Raw genomic sequence first — 20357 nt, 5'->3', positions numbered from 1 at the left:
CAGTTGTTTGTTCCACACACAGTACTCTAAAAATGGTCAGATCCCACACCATCTTCCAAAAATATAATAACTGATGTATCCTGATTGCATCCTGAAGATTAAGAAGTTAGCCAAGCCATGCACACAGTTGATTAGGTTTCAATCCAATTCCCTTCTCTGAATAAATTTCATTTTATTACTAATCTCATGGTTTTAAGCTATGAACCTCATGTTAATTTCTTTCATTACATGAAAACCTTTAACTGCAATGGCACCAACAGGAATATTCATATTATTCAGGATTCTCCATTCAAAGGGAAACAAAGGACTTAGAAATAAAGCACAAGAAACATGTACCAGTCTTACAAGGGAACAAAACTATGATTAATATAACACTGACTTATGCAAATATCATCTTTTGTGCAAGTACTGCTATCAGAAAGAAAGGAAAAAATAGCCTGGACTTTTGTACCCATCAATAATAGTACAAGAGCAGTTCCCTTACAGTTACAATGTATTTCATAATAGGAAATTATATTCTATATATATTGGGGGAATCATTATTTTTACTATTATGTATCATAAAAATGTAACATAAACAATATTTGGAAATACAGAGACAAGAACAAATCTTAGATTTTAAAAAGATGATTTTTATTAAGCACAAACAGCTTTTAATACATTATCAATACAAATAGGAAAACATCTGTTTAATGAATTTGATATATCAAAGATCTGATGGCAGGTTGCATACTGGCACAATAAAAATGATTTTTTTTTTTTCCAAAGTATTTCAAATTAAAATTACAGGGTTACCACAGTCTACACTGCAGATACTTTCCTTACAGTCTAAAATTACTACATCACCTGGGCATGGGGGAAGCAAAGAACTAGAGTTTCATAATATGGAACTTCTAACACTTTAATTAGCACCACTCAAAGCTTGCATCAGCTGTCTAACTAAGAAGCAGCTGACAGTTCAGGTAAAGCTTTACAGCAAATTTCAGTGCAAAGTTTACAGTTCCTTTTCATAAGATACTTGGAGTCTATGGTTTCATAGCATGTTAAAGAATTATGGCTTGATAGATGTACAGTATTAAGATGCTGAGAACATTTACTTTGAAAAAAAGATGAGACTCATAACAGCTGTGAAATGCATTTTAATATATTATACCAAATTCTGTAATATGCAAACAACATGCTGGATTACAAACTGAAGTCCTGTTATGAATTCATAGACAAGGTCAGTATTAGCTCTCTGGAGTGGTGGCTTCTGGTTGTCTCAGCTGCTGCTTTTTCAGGCTAACTAACTTCATCTTCTCTCTAATGTGTTCTGCTGCAGAAGCCATATCACTTGGGCTCCCAAAGTACTGCTCAGACCTAGGAAAAAACCCAAACCACAATAAATTATCAGTAATAAGCAAATCAGTACATGAACACACCTGTTAATTGCAGTAGAAAGTAGATTAAAAAAAAACAGCCACTTTTTCCTCTTGTCATTTAAATGCCACCTTTAAAAGGCTTAGTGATGAGACTCAAGAGCAAATTTTTATGAAATTGTTACAAATACTCAATGAACCTTTCATATCCAAAAGACACTCCCAACAGAAGTTTGAGGGTGATTACACACTAGCACAGGTTGCCCAGAATAGCTGGAGGGGCTCTGAGCAACCTTGTCTAGTGGAAGGTGCCCCTGCCCATGGCAGGGAGATTGAATCTGATGATTTTTAATGTCCCTTCCAACCAAAACTATTCCATGATTTGAACAGCAAGGCACTATTCTACAAGCACAACTGGAGGCTTCCCAACACTCACTCTTACCTCCCTTCTCTGTCTCTCCCCCAAATGAGTCTGACAATTTTGCATGCTGTGACTATCTATAACCTGTCTCTACATGAATTCTGAGTTTATAAAATTGCCACATTATTAAAGGACTCTTCACAAGTTAAGTCAACCACATCCTGTCAAATTATGCCATCCACCTCTCAAACTGAAAGGAACACATGTCTGTGTAATTCAAATACAACAAAGAACAGGTGAAATGTTAAGGGAGACCACTAACCAAGCTGTCAGCAAAGGGAGGGTTTAAACAGAACACGTGTTTCAGATGAACGGGTATTAAAGCTAGTTACAAAGCAGAGAAGCTGTACACCTTGGAAATGGTCGTAGGCCAAAGGACTTTCAGACAAAAAAAAGTGGAAAGTTATGCAGGAATAGACTCATTTGAGGGGGTAACTGGTCAGACTGCATAACTGCACACAGACCACAGCATTTCCTCTTACAGAGCAGAAACCGTGAGCAGGACAGGGAACAGTGATCTGAACTTCCAGTAAGATACTGGCAAAAGTCTGAAGAGGTGAACAGACTGGTGAAAACACCCCCAAGCATTTATAACATTAGGCACATTCCTGAATCTCCAACTATTTCTAATAATGAGCAAACTCTTTGCAAAGTATTTGTTTAACGTTTCAAAACCGGAATGCCAGGATGATGAGCAGGGGGTCCTGAGATGCAGGACAACTACATTACCATTTTTGTGAAGGGGGATATTGAAAATTCTACTGAAATGCCAGAGGTGTCAGAAATAATGTTCAGGATTGAACAGTTGCTACTTTTACCAGGTCACTAGAATCTGCTATACAGAAGTTATACTAAAATACTTCAACAAACACTTCTTAATCTGGTTCTGGGTCAGTTTTTTGTTTGTTTTTGGGTTTTCTTCCCCAGCTATACAAACCTCCACTATTTTCGAACTCACTAATGAAAGAACAGTAAAAATCACTACTAATTCAGGCCTGGGCCCATCTTCATGATTAGCACTCCATATTGAAGGATCTACACTGCAGAAGGCATATGGCATTTGGAAATAAGACGACAGTAAACTTTCATGACCAGCTTCCTGCAACTGTATTTTCAGATAGACTTCAAGCAACCTTGAAGAATGCAGCTGCCTGATGCTGTCTCTCAAGGTTTCAGCCTCTAATTCAATACACTTATTTCAGACCTTTCTCATTATGGTATGGAATCCTACACACCAGAGACTTGTTCCATAGCTTGGCTGTAACTCACGTAGAAATTAACTACAAGCTCAGCATAACAACAGACATCATTAAACACAGAACTGGCTGAGATTCCAAATTCAATTTGCTTTTGTAGCTCAAGAATACTACCAATTTAAAGTTAGTATGAACACTTCTTGAGAGCAGCACTGTTTTGTTTACTGAAAAAATCAAATATAAATTTATCTTCAATATACTGGCTTAGATAGATAGAATTCCAAATAAATAGAAATCCTGTAATTCTCATATGGTATCTTTTTTCAGGGAGAAGAGACTGGGACTGGTCATTCTTCTGTTACTTCTGCATACTGTGCTGGTGCAAAGACTGCATAAATCTAATAGTCATTCAGTGTGAAAAAATCACTACTTTAGAAAGGCAGTGCATTAATACTCATTAAAAATTCTTTCCCATCTTTTCACAGAAAGCAGGCAGGTCCTATTTCAAACTTTCTAAAAACAACATGCTCACTTTTCTATTTCAGCAATAAACCTCCAGAATTCTTCTGCATATGACACCATTAAAAAAAGTTTACCAAAAGCATTATTCCAAAGGCATTAGAAAAACCATTCCACATACCCATCAGGATAAACTACAGGCACTGTTAGTCTGTCCAACAGTGATTTCCCAACTGCTTCAATTTCATCAAATTGATCCATTTCATTAAAAGCTTCAGGCTGCTCTGGACATTCCTGCAAAATCTGTTTAATAGAAGAAAGAAAATACAGAATAAAATACACAAGGTAGTAGTTTTTTAAGTGCCATTAACTGGCAGAGTGAATGTTCTTTTGGCATTTTCACTGCCACATTGACATGAGATCAACTGACATATATAATGCAAGAAAAGAAAATACTGATTAAGATCCATTAAAAAGACAGTTTAGGGCTACCACTGTTTTGCATGAGAATGCTTTATGTTCCTTCTGAGATGGAATAAAAAGAAGTCTTCCTAGACAATATTCTTGCAACAGATATGAAATGCATAAAAATAGTGACTGACAACATTAAACAGACATGACAATAATGTAAAGTGGAAACACCATGGTTAATGAAGAGCCTCTTAAAACAGGTTTCAAAACTAAAACCCACATCTGGCACAGAACAGGTACGACTAAGAAAATCTGAACTCAGGTCTTTCCAGATGGGATTGTGACCCAATACTAGTATTCAGAACTCTATTTTCTTCCACTTCTCACTTTTTCCAAAGCAGCATGGATATTACCAGTCTATTTTCTATAGACTCATTAATATATGTCTAATAGAATTATGGGTTTGAACAAGAGCATTGTTTTGTCAGCCATTAATTTACTTTTCTTTAAACTTAAGACTGCCTAAACCCAGCAATTAACTACTGCAATACTGAAAGAATGCTCATAGTACAGATTGAGAGATTCCACTTTCAGGAGTTTATGAACCACTGAAATTTAATTTGGCATCAGGTAGATCTCTGGAAGAATAGATGATATATTTCTGCATTTGTGAATCTCTATCAACTCCAAATGACTGTAAATTTAAAGTATCTTCCAGTAATACAAATAAATTAATAAAACCAAGGAGCATATGAATCAACTCTGAATCCATGCTCTCTTTCAATAATGGAATGAATTTATTTTTCTATGTGCAAGATTTTGGTTTTTCCTTTTACAGTTACATGCAATTTTATTGTCAATATTTGAGATATATACTCTAAGTTGATTTTTTAAAACATACTGCTTCACAAAAAGAAGTATCTGTGGACAAAAAGGCCCTACTCCTCATGACCTACATTAAAGGACACTGTCTCAAATTCAAGCATTTGAAAGTTCTCAACATTTTCCCCCTTCAGTAAGCTGTTACTGAATAGCAACTATTCCTCATCACATTGTTGTTGACTGCTCATCCTCCACTGTGCTTCTGGCATCACCCGGCTGGGTGCAGCCGTGAGACATGTGGTTACAGGAGTCTGAAAACCATACCAAGGTAGAGGTATGTTCAAGAAGAAGGCACGTTCAAACCCCCCAGGTGCAAAATACAAGATGAAACAAGACAGCATGTGTGGAAACTGAAGTGTCAAGAGCTGCTCTCATTTATGGTTTGTGAGGTTATCCCATCCAAAATCCATGCAGCTTAAAGGGCAATACACCTCTAACTCTCCAAAGACCTTAAATGACTTGGCAGCTTTGTATCACACCTTGCACAAAGAAGTGTTCCTGGCTTTTAAGAATTACAGTCTAAAAGACACAAAGAAATGCTTTATTATCAATATCAGAGTTCCCATTTGAAGAGTGCTGCTCTCCTTTTTGTTAAGCAGGCCCTATACCAATACAGGTATAGGAAAAATTATTACATTAAGTACTGAAGTTAACGGTTGGAAAAATATACTTAAATTCTTCTTTTTTTTTTTACTATTTAGAAAGGGTACTGGCAACATCATATTTCTTACATTTTGTTTGCCTGAACTCAGGTAAGAAATTTTTATTTTAATAAAACACAACACTCACCTTTTCAGCAGTAGAATGAAATGCAACAGCTGTTTCCAACCGGTGCACTCTTTCTTCAGAAGTCACTGTGAACTGTTTCCACACTCTGTTCAGCCTGGGAAGTGTGTCCCCTGAGGACCTTGAAGTGCATCGCAAGGACTGGCACAGGACCACGGTTGCCTGCAGTAGCTGTCTCCCATAATCATAAGTACTCTAAAAATTGGAGGGCATGGGAGAGTAAGTGCATGAAAAAACTCTGCACTCTACCTGGGAGCAAAATGGCATCTTAAAGCAAGAGCAGGCAAGTTTATGGGAGCTCCATAATTTAGGTTCATAAAGTACATTGAACTAATCTGGTCTACTAGAAAATGCTGATGAAGTAAGAATAAAACTGTAATGACCAAACAGTGCTTTCACTCTCAAAAAAAATCCAGTATCTGCTGCTGCCTAGCACTCACACTGGCAAAAGAAGAGAGATTCCCAAAAATTCTGTAAAGCTGTTTGGATTTTCCAAGGAATACTTGATATCCTCTCCTGAGAGGACGGTCTCCCTGACCACTGGCACCATGTCTATGATCAGCCAGCAGCAAGGTGCCCTGAGGCACATCACTGCAACAGCAAATGATCCTCCTGTCATCTTCAACTCTTATTCATCAAAAGAGAAAAATCAGCTCCAGTGCAACAGGTGGAATTAAAAAACATCACATTTGTTAATTAACAAGTCCAAATTAGACACTCCTAAAAGCAGTAAACGACTGACAAAGCAACTGACCAGATGCTTTGGCCCAGCTTGTCAAAAGTAATTTTAAAGACTGCTTGAGATATGTCTTTCACAAAAGCCAATGAACTTTGGTTGCTTGCTTGCATTGCCTATGGGAAGGTTAACTAAGGTAGTGACCTGCAGCACTGCTGCCCTTGATGGAACTGCAACATCTCATCAGGCCCACTGCCAACTTCAGCAATCAATTTCTTCACTCAGGCATTGAGGCAAACCAGCAAGACTAGTGACAGCTGTTCAATGGCTGTCCATACTGATATTGATTCTGTTTAGGAGAGGATGTGAAACTGCACAAACCCCATATTGCTAAAGAAACCCCATATTTCACCTGTGCAACATCAACAAATTTTCGATGTTTCTCCAGTAACACTTTTGTTTCTTGAGCGTCATCTCCCAGTCGGATGTGTGTCTTCAGCAGAGCATCCAACAGTTCACTTAACCATTCTACAGCCTTAAAAACAAGCCAAAAGAATATAAATTAATACATGAAAAAGAAATTAAATCAGAAGGGTGGGCATTACTTCAGTACTAGCATATACTTTTGATACAGGAAAAAAGTTAGATGAGCTGTCACAAGCTGGTAGATCATGCATGCAATCCCCAAATAGATTATTTTCAGACATTGCTATATCCTTTATTTTCACTGTACATATTCCCTAAATAAAAATACAATACAATAAAAGTTGCAAAAAAAGTACTTTAAAACTACCAGTCCCCATAAATCAACCCAGTGGACTACAAAGACCAGAAGGATGAAATTCTGGAGGTATTTCCATACCTGAGCAGCATCCTCTTCACATTTAAATAACTGCACCATCTGAAGCATCTTCAGTCGCCGCACATCCACCATATCCTCACACCTTAAAGAGCAGCACAGAAAGACTCATCAACACACGTACAGCAGACACAAAACACTCTGACATTGAAAACAATGTTTTCAAGTGAGAAATATTAAGGTACAAGTGTTCATGAAAGGCTGATCAAAGCTGCTTGGTTTGGCCAAAATACCTAATGCCACAGAGAACAATAAGAAACTTGCAATAGTGAGAACTGAGCACTCCAAGTCACCAAAATAATGATCCTAAAGATTCCTGATATGGCTAAGCTACTAAAATTCAGATGATGGCTTCAACCTGTCATAAGTCTGAACTGTATTGTTTGTTGGGGGTAATGTTTTCTTGATGAATATGATGAGGCTACTAAAAAGATAATACATTTCTCCATTTTTCCTTTTAGCTGACTAAAGATGGTAATACCTGAACCCTTATACGATGATGTCCTTCACTTTACTTGTCAGGAATTATTTGAAAATCTAATTGATATAAAAACTGACCCTAATTATCTTGTTCTGAGTTGAGCACAGTTTGCAGTTCTTTCTCCAGAATTCCAATGAAAGTGCTGAAAGTCCTTCTCTTTTCACAACGAGACCTAAGCTAATACATCTGTCAGAATGCTTTCCACCTCAATTTCAGAGCCTACTAAGTAGACAGCAAGACTCACACTCCGGTTCAGTGCAAATGGAATTACTAATGTCAACAACAGTTGGCTTTATAAGCAAATGCAAAAGACTGTGTGCATGATCTTTTCCAAACTGGTTACAAACATAAGCTCTTCCAAAGAACAGTTTGTTAGCAGGCTGTGTTTTGTTAGATGTCCTGCAATGCTTACAGAAAGGACATCAGCTGCTCTAACGATGCAGGAAAACACTTTATGGGTTCCAAAATCATAAATAAAGGAGCAAAATGCCCCTAAAAATAAACATTACAACACATATGTATGTAAATAACAAGAAATGTTCAACAGAACTTTGAAAAAACCAAATTAAATGTTGCAAAAAATAGTATTACATGCTACTGAGATATACTTAGTCCTTTTACTTTTTTTGTCACTTATCCAGGCTAAAAAAACCTTGTTTAATCATTCCACATCTGAAAGCTGCTTCATTCCTTTGTCTGGAAATATTATTGATGTTTTAGTCCTCTGACTGACTTCCCACAATTCTATAACCCTTCTGAGAATAGGGACCAGAATTGTGTAACACAAACAGAAATGGACTACCAATCTATACAGTGACACAATGACATTCTTCTTTCCATTTTTTATTCCTTTCCTAAAATTTCTTTGCGTTCTACTTGCTTTTCCCTGTATGTTTGAACACCAAAGCAATTTCTACAAGTTCTCCAATGTTTATTTTTGAGTTCACAGCTGATTCAGAGTCCATTACTGTGAATACAAAGTCTTTCTTTCTCCCATGTACATCTCTTCTCTCAGAAATGAATTCCAACTGCCTTTTTATTGCAGTGACATGTCCTCTGTAGCTTTTTGCAGCTGACCCTCTAAACACAACTATTGCTTAAATTAATAGGATTCAGAGGGCAGATTTATAACAGTATTTCTTTAAGCACTACTGCAACACATGCTTTCTTACACTAAGCTCCCTAAGAAAACAGTTTATGAACAGTAGAATTAATTTGTAAAATGGGCAATTTGATGCTCACTAGACCTTGCTGTTGCCTAGAGGCACCTTTTTGCTCAGCCAATGTCCTGAATGTCAGACATTTCTATGCCCTTTCTATGGGCAGTATTATATTGTCTCAGGGGTTCCAACCAATAGCATCTGATTCATTCACATTGTTGAGTAGAAAAAAAAGGCAGTACTACAGAAAATCCAATACTACTACATCTTTTGTTACAAATAATCAAAATACAGAGAAAGAGGACAAAGGCAAAATCTATCCTTCTTATAAACCCAACTCTAAGATTTTTCCCAACTGGAACTTCATCCCTCACTCTGTATAATTTTCCAAAACTCACAAACCCCATGTTCTGGGGCGACTGTATGGTCCAGTATCCCATCACGTTCTTATGAAAACTGAAAATCTGTGCCTTCACTTTGTACCCTGTCCCCTCCAAGACCATCTCATTTGTCTTCCTATCCTCAGTAATGAAAATACCATACTCAAAGGATAGAGCTTATGATAAAGACAATAAACAAGGCTGTTTAATACGTAATTTTAACACCCATCACCACTACTGTAGTCATATTATCTTTCCATCTCAAACTGCCAACATATAAAAGATCCCTCTTGCATATTTTCATAACTCCATATAAAAAGAATGTATCATTTTTGAGCATTTACAAGCAGAGGAAATCATTCAAGTACTCCATCCAGTACACCAAAACATAAAAAGTGCTTGTTTTTAGGAATACATTACAATGGATTAGTCAGGGAAGTTTCTGTCCCATTCAAATATACTACAAATATATAGTTGTAATACATCCCTTAACTGAAAATAAAACAAAATGGGCTCTTTTAAAAAACCTAAATTGTATAAAAAGTGAGTTGTTAACACAAAAATCTTGATGACTAGAATTGTTGTTCTTACCTTTGTTTTCTTAGCTGCATATCTTCCATCACTCCTTGGATATGGTCCACATTTTCTTTGTTTTCAATGGTCACATCCTTCCCATAGGCCCATGATGCCTGGTTAGATATCTGATCAAGAAGACTTTGACCTTTCTCACGCAAGCCCTGCAAGCCTAAGTCTAATAAGAGAAAGGAAAAAAAAAAAACCGATCACTCAGAATTTTGGTGGGTTTTTTTCTCAACTGAGAGAAATAAAATGCAACAGAATCATACATGGATGAAGACTGGAACATGGAATATTAAAAGAACATTACTATGTCCTTCACCATCCTTTCCAACTCAAGTTTGAGTGAGCTTGTGTCTGTATTAGCAAAGAACTAAGGCTTTGCTATTTTATGACCTAGCAGTTAACAAGAAAAGGAATAGAAGTTGACAGCATGTCAGTTTTTCAGCTTATATATAGTTAATTAATGTTTTTTATCCACACAGTTATATAACCCCTAAAATATTTACCACTGCTAAGCCTAAGTGTTCTTCCACTGCTGGCAGAAGTTACTACTTTATAATATATCTGTTATGGCTGATACAACTTTTTACTTTTTTACACTGAAATTTGCCAGTCCTTGGGATCTGCTGTTACATCTGTTATTTGGAAGCTCTACTATCTGTTTTCCTGAAGGAATATCTCATTTATGCTTCAAACTGCTGTATTCCAATCATACCTACTTCTACCATCAATTATTTTTCTTTGCAGCTCTTTCTCCCACAACTTAATGAACAAGCTGATCACTGCAGACCCCTTCCAACTGAAATAATTAATTCCATATGCTTGACAGTGTAACAACCTCCAATGTGCCATTTATTAACATATACATTCAAAGTTACTGCAAAACACCCAGTACAAGCATTCTAAAACTGTGTGGACAAAACCTTAATCAAGGTGTCAGGTCTGGAGACAAACAGATCATCACTAAGCACTATAATCCCAAGTCACTGAAGAAGATTAATGGGGGAAAGAAGTTTGTTTACAGATGAAATGCATGATAATGGCATGTAACAAATATATATATATTAGACTCAAAGCATTTAAAAGAAAACCATTCCAGATCATTTTTCCAGACAAAGCTACTACACAGCAGATGGCATCAGCCAGTCCAAAGTAGCTCAGTGGAAGATTACATCGTGAGGAATCAGAAGTCATAAGACCTTTGCCCCCTGCTTTTTTGATGATTTTTAAAAGGGATTACTGTTTCTCCCTCTGTAATGCACTCATTAGAATGTGTGTGCCTGAAATGCAGAAGTATCTTGCTTACCAACACTTTTCAATTTCTCTTCTAGTAGTTTCAATGTTTGTTGAATTGATGCTCCATCTGCTGGTGCTACATCCACACACAACATTCCTAGTAAACCATCCAATTGCTGAGACAACTAAAATGTAAGAACATAAATGCTGATATTTAAAAAATTTGAGGTTCAGATGGTTGGGTCTACAATCTTCTAAAATGCCTGGAGATTTGTCATTTTCAAATTTCACTTTGCAGCTACAGGAAATAAAAGTCAAGGTGAAAGATAAATGACCCATCTGCCTTGTAGTAATCCAAGAACACACATCTCTAGATGGTGGGAGGGTAAGAATCCAAAATTCTACTTCTTAAAGAAAAATATAGGAAAGGGATGTGCCATGTGACAAAAAGAAGCTATGAAAAGTATAACAAATTCCAGTTAAAATAATGCATATGCCTCCAAATAAAAAAAAAAAAAAGAAGGGCGAGAAACAACTAATAACCTTTTTATTTCAAATACTAATGAAATGTAAGACATACTACAAAGTGCTTCCCTTCTTAAAAAAGGGGGAGCCAATTTTCTCAGTGTTTCAATTACAGTAAATGATGACTTTCAGCATTTTCCAGGTGACATTATATTTGCCTTCATCTCCCTGAATATTTTTCTAATCTATTCAACATTTACAATACTAAAGCACTAATTTATCGACAGTGCCTCAAAAAAAATTAAAAAGAAACACTTACATCCTGGGCAACACTGTGGAATTCAAGTGCTGCTTGTAATAGATTCTGCCTGAATTCCAGCTGACTGGCCTGCCTGTAACACACATCACTCAGCTGTTGCTGCAATGCTTTCAATTCCACAAGGTCCTCCTCATCCCCTGCATTTAGAAGAGCTGCTATCTGCTGATTAAGCTCAACATACACAGCAAACCACTCCTAGAAACACAAGAAGATGAAGAATGAAAAATGACAAATACAATTGTATTTCTCTTAAATGGTATACATCCAACTGCAGTCTAATAAATAATCAGATTGAAAAAGCAGCTTATTACAGATTGCATTATCTCACAGAGAAGGAAAAAGCATTCCTGATTTCAAATCAACTCTCAATAAAGTGCTCAGTAGATGTTAATACATGCATTGTAGTATAAAAAATTTAATGCAGAAATATGGGAAGAGTTCAATACATGGCTCCTAGTCCCAGAACAAACTTCCACCAAAAGAGGAATTCCAGTATTCCAAAACAAATTTCTAGTGCTTAAATGTTTGCACTGATCTACTGAAACAAAAGATCACTTTTGCCAAGTGACCAGCTATTATAATATATATTATATTACCTGTTCACAGGACTATCCAGGTGTTACTTTCAGGGACATGATTGAAATGAGCAGTAATTTGCTTAAAATATTTAGAAAAAATACTGCTTTTGACAAAGTGGAAGTAATCTCTATCCCCTGAACAAAAGAGAGTCCATGCACAGAAACTTCAAAATGGTCCTTGTTTCTTATTTACGGAAAGGCTTTTTACTATTCAATTCAAAATGTGCAGATTTGTTTTTCACATGGCTTTATTACTGATTACATACATAAGATTTAGTTATGTTGTCATGTTGGTGTATTTGCAGAGGAAAATAGTTTAAATATTTAACAATTTGGGGAGATTTAAAAACAGCTTGATACATCCAGATCACATCCACATCTTGCATGACTGCTGTCACATGCAAAGATGCCTGCAAAGCAAAATGTGTTTGCTCAACAGCTCTAATTTTGACCTTGAAGTGTCCTATGGATTTCTATGGAACAGCACCATCTATTGGCCTACAATATTTAATTTGTATTCTTGTCTCACTCCTGTTGGGATGCTTAGAATTTTGTAAATTATGTCTTCAGCTTCTGCATCATTTAATTACAAATCATGCAAAACGGAGTATAAATATCCATATTCTGATTTTTTTTTTCTTTTTTTCCCAAAGCTGCCTCTACCATCTGCTCACAGCAAAAAAAGAGTATGAAAAGAGCAAGAAGGGGAACAAAGAGAAAGTAATGAAAAAGTTAAATTAGCAATCAGTCAAAAATTTAAGAGCAGAATAAATCTCTCATCTGTCCCAAAAAGGGCAACTATGATGACATAATGTGAGAACATCTTCCACTGTGACATGTGTACTATAGATACACAGATTCAGCACAATCAGTTCACAGAACATAGCTTTTCGACACCAAACACACAAATCCAGCTAAATGTGACATATAAACTATAATATGAGAAGTTAAAAAATTTAAGATTAATATGTTTAGAGATTTTGGGGTTTGGCTTTTTTTCACTGTTTTTATTTTTAGCATTAAAGTAAGTAAGAATTGCAGCAATTGATTTTGATCAAGCTACAGTAAAATCAAGATACCAGCAAACCAGATATAAAAAGTGCATTTCTCATGTTTTTCATGGAAGAACTCAGGCACAGTTGTGACAGCTCAAACCCATGGAGCAAAGACCTGCTCACAAACAACAGTTCTAGTGTATTGCTCATGAATAAAACTATCAGAAAATTAACCCCACACAGAAAAATCCAACCACCCTCTTCCCACTAAAAAAAACAAAACAAACCAAAACACACTCTATGGAAATTATTTTTTTCACTTCAGAGTAAATTGAACTAAAAAAAGTATCTTCAAAACAAATCATTTTTGAAAGTCTCTTCAAAATATTATAATCAACATTAAGGAGAAGGTGATGAAAGAAAGCAAGCATACAAACTGTCAATTCATTTATTAGGAGAGAAAAAGCAGGAAAACAATGGAAGAGGAAGCGCACACTAAAAATCAAAGGAAAAGGCAAAGCACATTTTTCTAGCACTGTAAACTAAAAATGGTTTTAATCTCTAAACAGGCATCTAAATTTAAGGTAGGACAGTGGTCTTCCAATTACTTCTTTAGATATAATTATTTTTTTTTTCTGATTTATTTCTGCAAACTCCTGCCAGCACCTGAGAACCAAGCTGTGTTCCATGCTGTCAGTGCTTCTGGACACTGTAGGGCAGCCTGCAAACTTCAGTGGGATTTCAATAACTGCATTTAGCTGCAGCTAAATCACAATTATCTGTTATAGATATCCAAGAGAAAAGAAAGGATGTTCAGTCTGGTTTTCTCTTTTCAGTTTGAAATACCAATATAACTAGACACTCAAATTTATTTTTGTCAGTGAAGCAGTTGGTCTAGGGTGGTTTTGGGTTGTTTTTTTTTTTCCCTTTCCAATTAGGATTTCAACTGCATGATGTTTTACACTTGAGAAGGTACTGGGTTCCACACTGCTTGAAGAGCTTGAAGCAACAACAAGACAGAGGAAACAGGATTTACTTAACCAAACACGAACACCTGCACTGCTGCATCCAGCAAGGATGAAGGTGGGGTCAGCAGAACTAGTGTTGTCTAGTATGCTATGTTTCTCAAAGGTTTTGGGTTTTTTTTTTTTCCCCTTAAATTATGTCAAAAAAACTATAACCTAGTGACTATTTTAGTTGCCATGACTGCAAACAGAACTTAGGAAAAGTGGAAAAATTTCCAATGTCTACATCAAGGAAAGTCAGAAAAGGTGAACAGCACTGTGAGCAAAACTCCCTTTGGGAGCACTGAATATTCATAACCTAATTATAGTTAATCATCTAATGGAAAGACAAAATTCTACTGAAGCTTAGGAAGTATTCAAAATTAGAAGCAAAGGCATAAAGTTAGTGTAGTTACAAAATAGCATCCTCATGATGTCATTATGAACATAAAGTATATCTAAATTCTTGATCTATGAAAGTCTTAAGACAGTTTCAGCTACTGGTAAGTGTAGTTTAATAGAGACAAAAACATTCAGTTACTCACTTGAGAAGTGCAGGACTTCTCAGACATTTTGGCAGAGAGGAAAAAGTAAATTTATTCCTTCTACTCTACATGAAAATTTAAGGACTGCTGTAACATACTAAACCCAACAAAAATCACAGACTGTAATCCATATTTTTCTACAATGGAAAAAAAAATAATATGCAAATATAATGACCATATTAGTTCTACAACTGCTCAGGTAATTTCCTCTGTAACTCATATCAACATACACTATGCAAAATTCATAGATACTCATAACCAGAATACATTGCTCATAACTACATGTATTTAGAATTATTTTGATACTTGAAAAGGGTATGGGAAATCTCACACTGTGCTGACTCTCAATCTCTTCATGTTTCTGTTGCAAAGCTTGTGACGCTCTAATGGAATCTCCTATTCCCCACTGGGTTCTTAGCTGTTCTGATCCAGGTCCTTCAAGCCAATTGACTACCTGTCAGAACGATAAAGATGATAAAAACAAAGTAGCAAATTAATTATACAAAAACTGGTATAAACAGAATTTCATAGCACAAGCAGAAATAAAAATAAGCATGTCTATGAAAAAAACAGATCTTTTTCAGTTCTGTAAAAACCTTGCTGTTGAATCCATTCACATCCTTCAAAGTTTTAAGTAGAAATTACTCTTCATTAACCTTAGCCCATCAGCTCCATGAAAACAGGTGGCAGCTACAAGACTTTTCATATAGACAACTGTCATTTTATATCTCTTGTCAATAACAGAGATCAAAACACATTAATAATCGACCTCTTGTGTTCAACCAGATTTTTTTATTGCCCAAGTGATTACAGTGCACAGCTGTATTCAACCTCACACTTTAGAGCTTTCTCCTTTTTTTGCTGAATAAACTAATGCTCAAGTACAGGATACTTAAAATTAAACTTACACACCCACTTTATTCAAAAAACATAAATATTTTACTGAGTCTTTGTGGCCACATCTTATGGAATTTGTCTTTGCAGGATCACAGCAACACAACTTTGCACTACAGTATTGCATTTCTTTTATTATTATTATTTTGAAACTATTTTTTGATGTAAGTATTACTCCAAGAGAAACAGAATGTCTCAAATCTTGGTTTCCTTACACAAATTTGAATTATCGTATTGTATCTATGGAAAAAATTTCCTGATATCTGGGAAACAGAGATAGCTGCAATGAAACCAAGTGCAGAAGTCACTGCTGGAGCCCTGAAGTAAGGAAATGCAGGAATATCTCCAGGTTCTGAACCTTAATAAAAAGGCATAGGAAGCCAGCTTCCTGTCTTTAATGTGAGTTTTGTTTAAACATTGATCACACAACAGCTTCACACAGATTTTCAGGAAACATAATACAATACACAATGTAACCCCATAACCATGAAGACAAATGAAACAGGGACTAATTGGACCATTTTCCTAGTGCTGCTAGACTGCACTGCAACAGTAATCAAGAACAATCATTGTTACAGAAGGCTACCCAATTCACTCCATCTTTGAGTCATTCATTATGTATCTGCCTTCCCCCTGCCCTTCTTTTCCCCATGCTGAAGCACTGTTTCAGAGCATATATTCATTGCTCCAAAAGCATTCTGAGTGTTCCTTGTTTTTGTCATTTCTAGGACAAATTAAGACTCTACAGTTGCAGGTTCTTTTTGTTTAAAGAGAAACTTCCTGTTGTGCTCAGCACCTCTGCACAGCTGTTACAGGTTAAATATGGAACTGACCTAAAAGTGAAGGGACTCAGATGTCCCCCTCTAAGGCCAGAGTGGCCTGGAAAACACGGAAATGACAGTTCTCATGCAAGTCTGAAACACTGGACAAGGCCACTGCTTAGCAGTTGCACTCTCTGGCCAAGAGCCAAGACCACCTCACCATTACAAGTTTCCAGAAACTACTGCATTGACTCTGCAACTGCTTAGGCCAGCACACGGCCATTCTTGTGACAGATGCTTAAACTGAGGAGGGAAGAGTTACTAGGGAACATGCAGAAAAATGTGATGTAATTTTCAGAAAATAAACTTTAAAATCATTAGTGACAAGACTACTGCAATAAAGGTCAAGACCGGCCATTTATTTTTGTGAATTAAGAATAGAGAAAGAATAATTAACACCTCTGCCTAAGGAGGGACAAAGCCAGAGTTTATCCTAACCTACAGAGTTGCAGTAATAAGCAGCATTTAGAAAAATTGCTTTTTACAAAGCATCTGACAATCACTGCAGCCTTTACACTACAAAATGAAAGACAGAGGAAAGGGAAACAAAACCACAGAACAGAAACCAGAGGGGTAATTCAAAAGAGAGGGTAGAATATTGAAGGCATAAATGAGAGAGTCAGTTTTGGATAAGAAGGCTTTGAGATAGGAATAAGAACTAAACACATCACAGTAAGGAGAAGCAGCAAAATGTGAAATTGAAACAAGAGCACAAAAGCAAGCCAGGAGTGGTTAGCAGTATAAGATGGTACCTAAATAATGAAACAGGAATGTAACTGTAAAGAAACCTAGCAGAAGATCAAAAGAAAAAAGTAACAGCTACACAGGGGAGAAATACCCACTCTAATTAAAGTACTGTAAGTACTGTTATATGGCAACTTCTGTTCATTTTGTCAAAATAAATTCCATGGCACTTTGCCTCCATTGCCTTCCTTCTGTACATCATTAGCCTCTTACTTTTAGCCTTTAACTCTTTCTATTAAGCCTAATTTTTGCTGTAAACCAAAAAGAAACTAAATAATTTCCTAGATTTATTAAGCTTTTCTCAAATATTTGTATGCCATTTAAAAAGCTTTTAAATGCACTTTAGAAAAACTGATTAGTTTGGCAGAAGAGCAAAACACATTCTTCCTGTGTACTGAAACTCAGTTCACTTGCCAGGTAACATCTGTAGTGTTCACAGAGCAAACAAGTAACTATTTCTACTATAAATATTGCAAAATGAGGCTGAGTAATGGTAAACAATTCTATTTAAATGTACTAACAATGTCAGTTTGGCAAAGTACGATAAAAATCACATCTTGTTCAACCACTGAAACCTATACACAGGAATAAGCCCTCACCTGATTATACTCACAGCTGTGCTGGTATGCTCTATATAGGATTATATTAATCTCTCATATATTTTTAATACTCCCAGCTCAATATATAAACAAATGACATCTGATTTTTAGATATTTTACAGTAATCAAATTACTATAGAAATTAAAATTTTCTCCTCGGTAGATTTCTATTTTCACTGCTAGACATCACAAAATGGATTAGTTTTTATTTTTACCCATATCTACAATGCAATAAAGTGCAAGTACTCAACCTGCACTCTTCATGCATTAGAAATGCCAATGTTGAAAGGTTAAAGGCAATTATCTATTCCATTTTCTGCATATTCAAACTACACAGAATCTTTAATATACACATATCTAATTTCAAGTGATAAACACAAGAAGAATAAATTAATTCTAATTCCTTGATTTTCTCTACTGAGACTCTGCTGAGAAAATGTTGAAAGTGCTAATTACATGGCTGTTTCCAAAGGACCAAACCAGTTCATCGTGACCTTTAACATACAATTGATTAGGAAAATTATATTCATTCTTGTCGGGGTGTTCCTGAAATACAGTTTAAGCACTTCAGCTTACGTTAAACCACCAAGCATTAGACAAATATAGGAATATATAACGGTTTATCTTCACTAACAGGAATTTTAAATGATGTGGGATGGGGATGGTTTTCAACTCTGATGCTCAGTCAGAGGTGTTCCTCTCTTTGCCAGAAGGGCAGGAATTTGCACCTCCAACAATGCCACCAGGCACTGCCACAGTGCACAGCAAAGGGGCAGCCCCAAGGCAAGAGAGCACATTTATAACAACCTCCACATGTCAGAACAGCCTTTGGAAAGTCACCGTGGCAGTCACAATGTAAGGCACTGAGTGAGACTAGCACACTGACATTTGCGAAGTGATGGGAGGCAGTAAGGTCTCCCCTCTGATTTTTGCAGAAATCACAGTCTGGGACTTGAGCTCAAAACTGCACCTCACTGCTTTCAAGAACAGCTCCAAGCTTACCTGCATTACCTTCTGCTGAATCTCCTCCAGCTGTGTGCGTTTGCTTCGCTGCCTACAAACCTCCTGGTAGCGAGTGTACTGCTCTCTGAGGGAGTCCAGCAGCTTCATGACCTGTGGCTGAGCCAGCAGCTCATCGTCCATCGGAGACCAGGACACCCCTCCGTCAGATCCATTGAATCGACGCTGCTGTAACTCAGAGAGTAACTCGTGACCTTTAGGAGTACATGGAATGATGTGGTTAATCTAGACTTGCAGAATAAAACCACAGCAATTGGTAGTAAGATTGCCTGCTTTTAAACCATTAACAATGCATTCTGGCAGCTAATGATCTTTCATACATTGGGCACATTTAGAGCTTTGGTCACAGTTTGTGGGGCCGGATCAGTCATAAAACAGAAGAAATGTGGTATATTTCAGATATATACTGTGACTAACATTCAAATTGACAATAGCACTGATCAATGTAAGAAAAATTGAAAAGCACAATCCTGAGTCTGAAACAGCTCTGGAGTAAGGTGAGCAGCATCCAAAGTATTTCTCTCAAACAATTCATGCTCTTATATTGAATGAATGCTCTGGAGGCACAAAAAATCTAACTATATAATTTCTCTGTTGTCTTTCAGAATTTTTATAGCAAGTACAACTCTTTCATAGCGAGTGTGAAGCTGACATAACTATTTTTTCAGTATTCTGTTCTCACCTGTCTTGCCCTTTACTTCATCCTCTTAAGCATCATATCAGGGTTCAAACTCTCTAGAGTGCAGTGACTTTCACATACACAAAACCAGCATGTTTTGACTATTTAATCTTTTGCTTAAACTGTTTGAAGAATGTTGTGTTAAAGTTCTCAGTATGTAAACACAAGTAAATCCAGTTCATCGATTTGTTCCTCAAAATTTCATTGACACAGTTAAAATAAAACAGTGTTTGGTCACTAAAGAGATGTTGGTGTCAAAGTGAAAATGTGCCATTTGGAGATCATTACTTCTGCAGTTCTTATAATGGACAGTTCACAGTCCATTTTTCAGTTTTTCAAACTGTTTTTCAAAGAGACAGTTTTTCAAAGAAAAAACCTACTACTTGAGTAATAGTAATACCTCAAGGAAAATGCAGGAACAAAAGACTAAGTTCAACTGCTATTATAGAGATATTCAAAATGCCAAGGGTTTTGAGGATTGCAGGAAACAACTTTAAGTTATTATGAAATGAAAATGTCTTAAGAATTCAAATACATTTTGCTGTACTCTAGCACAAACATCTCAGATTTCATCTAACACTCCATAGATAGGCACAGATAGATGCAGGGCAAACAGACTTTTTTACGAGTTTGTTCTACTGGGGTAATTTTGAAATTTTATTGTATTGTTCCAGCAGCAAAGGATCACCATTTTTCCAGGTAAAAACATCTTTTTGAACTAACTTCTTATCAAATTTTATGAACTGTATATATGGATTTGGAGATGTGAAAAGAACAGTACTGGTAGATACAGAAGAAAGAAGCCTTTTA

The 20357-nt window shown here is 36.3% G+C and overlaps 1 protein-coding gene across 2 annotated transcripts in view; it reads right to left on the bottom strand.

The window, feature by feature from the left end:
- Positions 1-611: 611 nt before the first annotated feature.
- SESTD1 (SEC14 and spectrin domain containing 1) overlaps positions 612-20357 on the bottom strand; it is a 49784-nt gene continuing 30038 nt past the window's right edge. The window contains exons 11-20 of one of the 2 annotated variants that reach the window (XM_015635158.3): positions 18860-19062; positions 15122-15244; positions 11669-11863; positions 10955-11069; positions 9661-9820; positions 7052-7133; positions 6602-6724; positions 5517-5708; positions 3616-3737; positions 612-1359 (exon numbers count right to left, since the gene is read on the bottom strand). In XM_015635158.3, the coding sequence (XP_015490644.1) occupies positions 1230-1359; positions 3616-3737; positions 5517-5708; positions 6602-6724; positions 7052-7133; positions 9661-9820; positions 10955-11069; positions 11669-11863; positions 15122-15244; positions 18860-19062 (1445 nt within the window). In that variant the 3' untranslated portion in view covers positions 612-1229. Of the gene's footprint in view, positions 1360-3615; positions 3738-5516; positions 5709-6601; positions 6725-7051; positions 7134-9660; positions 9821-10954; positions 11070-11668; positions 11864-15121; positions 15245-18850; positions 19063-20357 lie in introns of both variants that reach the window. The other variant, XM_015635157.3, reaches the window with a different exon arrangement.

Source organism: Parus major, chromosome 7 (genome assembly GCF_001522545.3).
Source record: "Parus major isolate Abel chromosome 7, Parus_major1.1, whole genome shotgun sequence".
Lineage (NCBI taxonomy): Eukaryota > Metazoa > Chordata > Aves > Passeriformes > Paridae > Parus > Parus major.
Note: the sequence above shows the minus strand (reverse complement) of the source record. Positions and strands in the feature narration are given on the sequence as shown.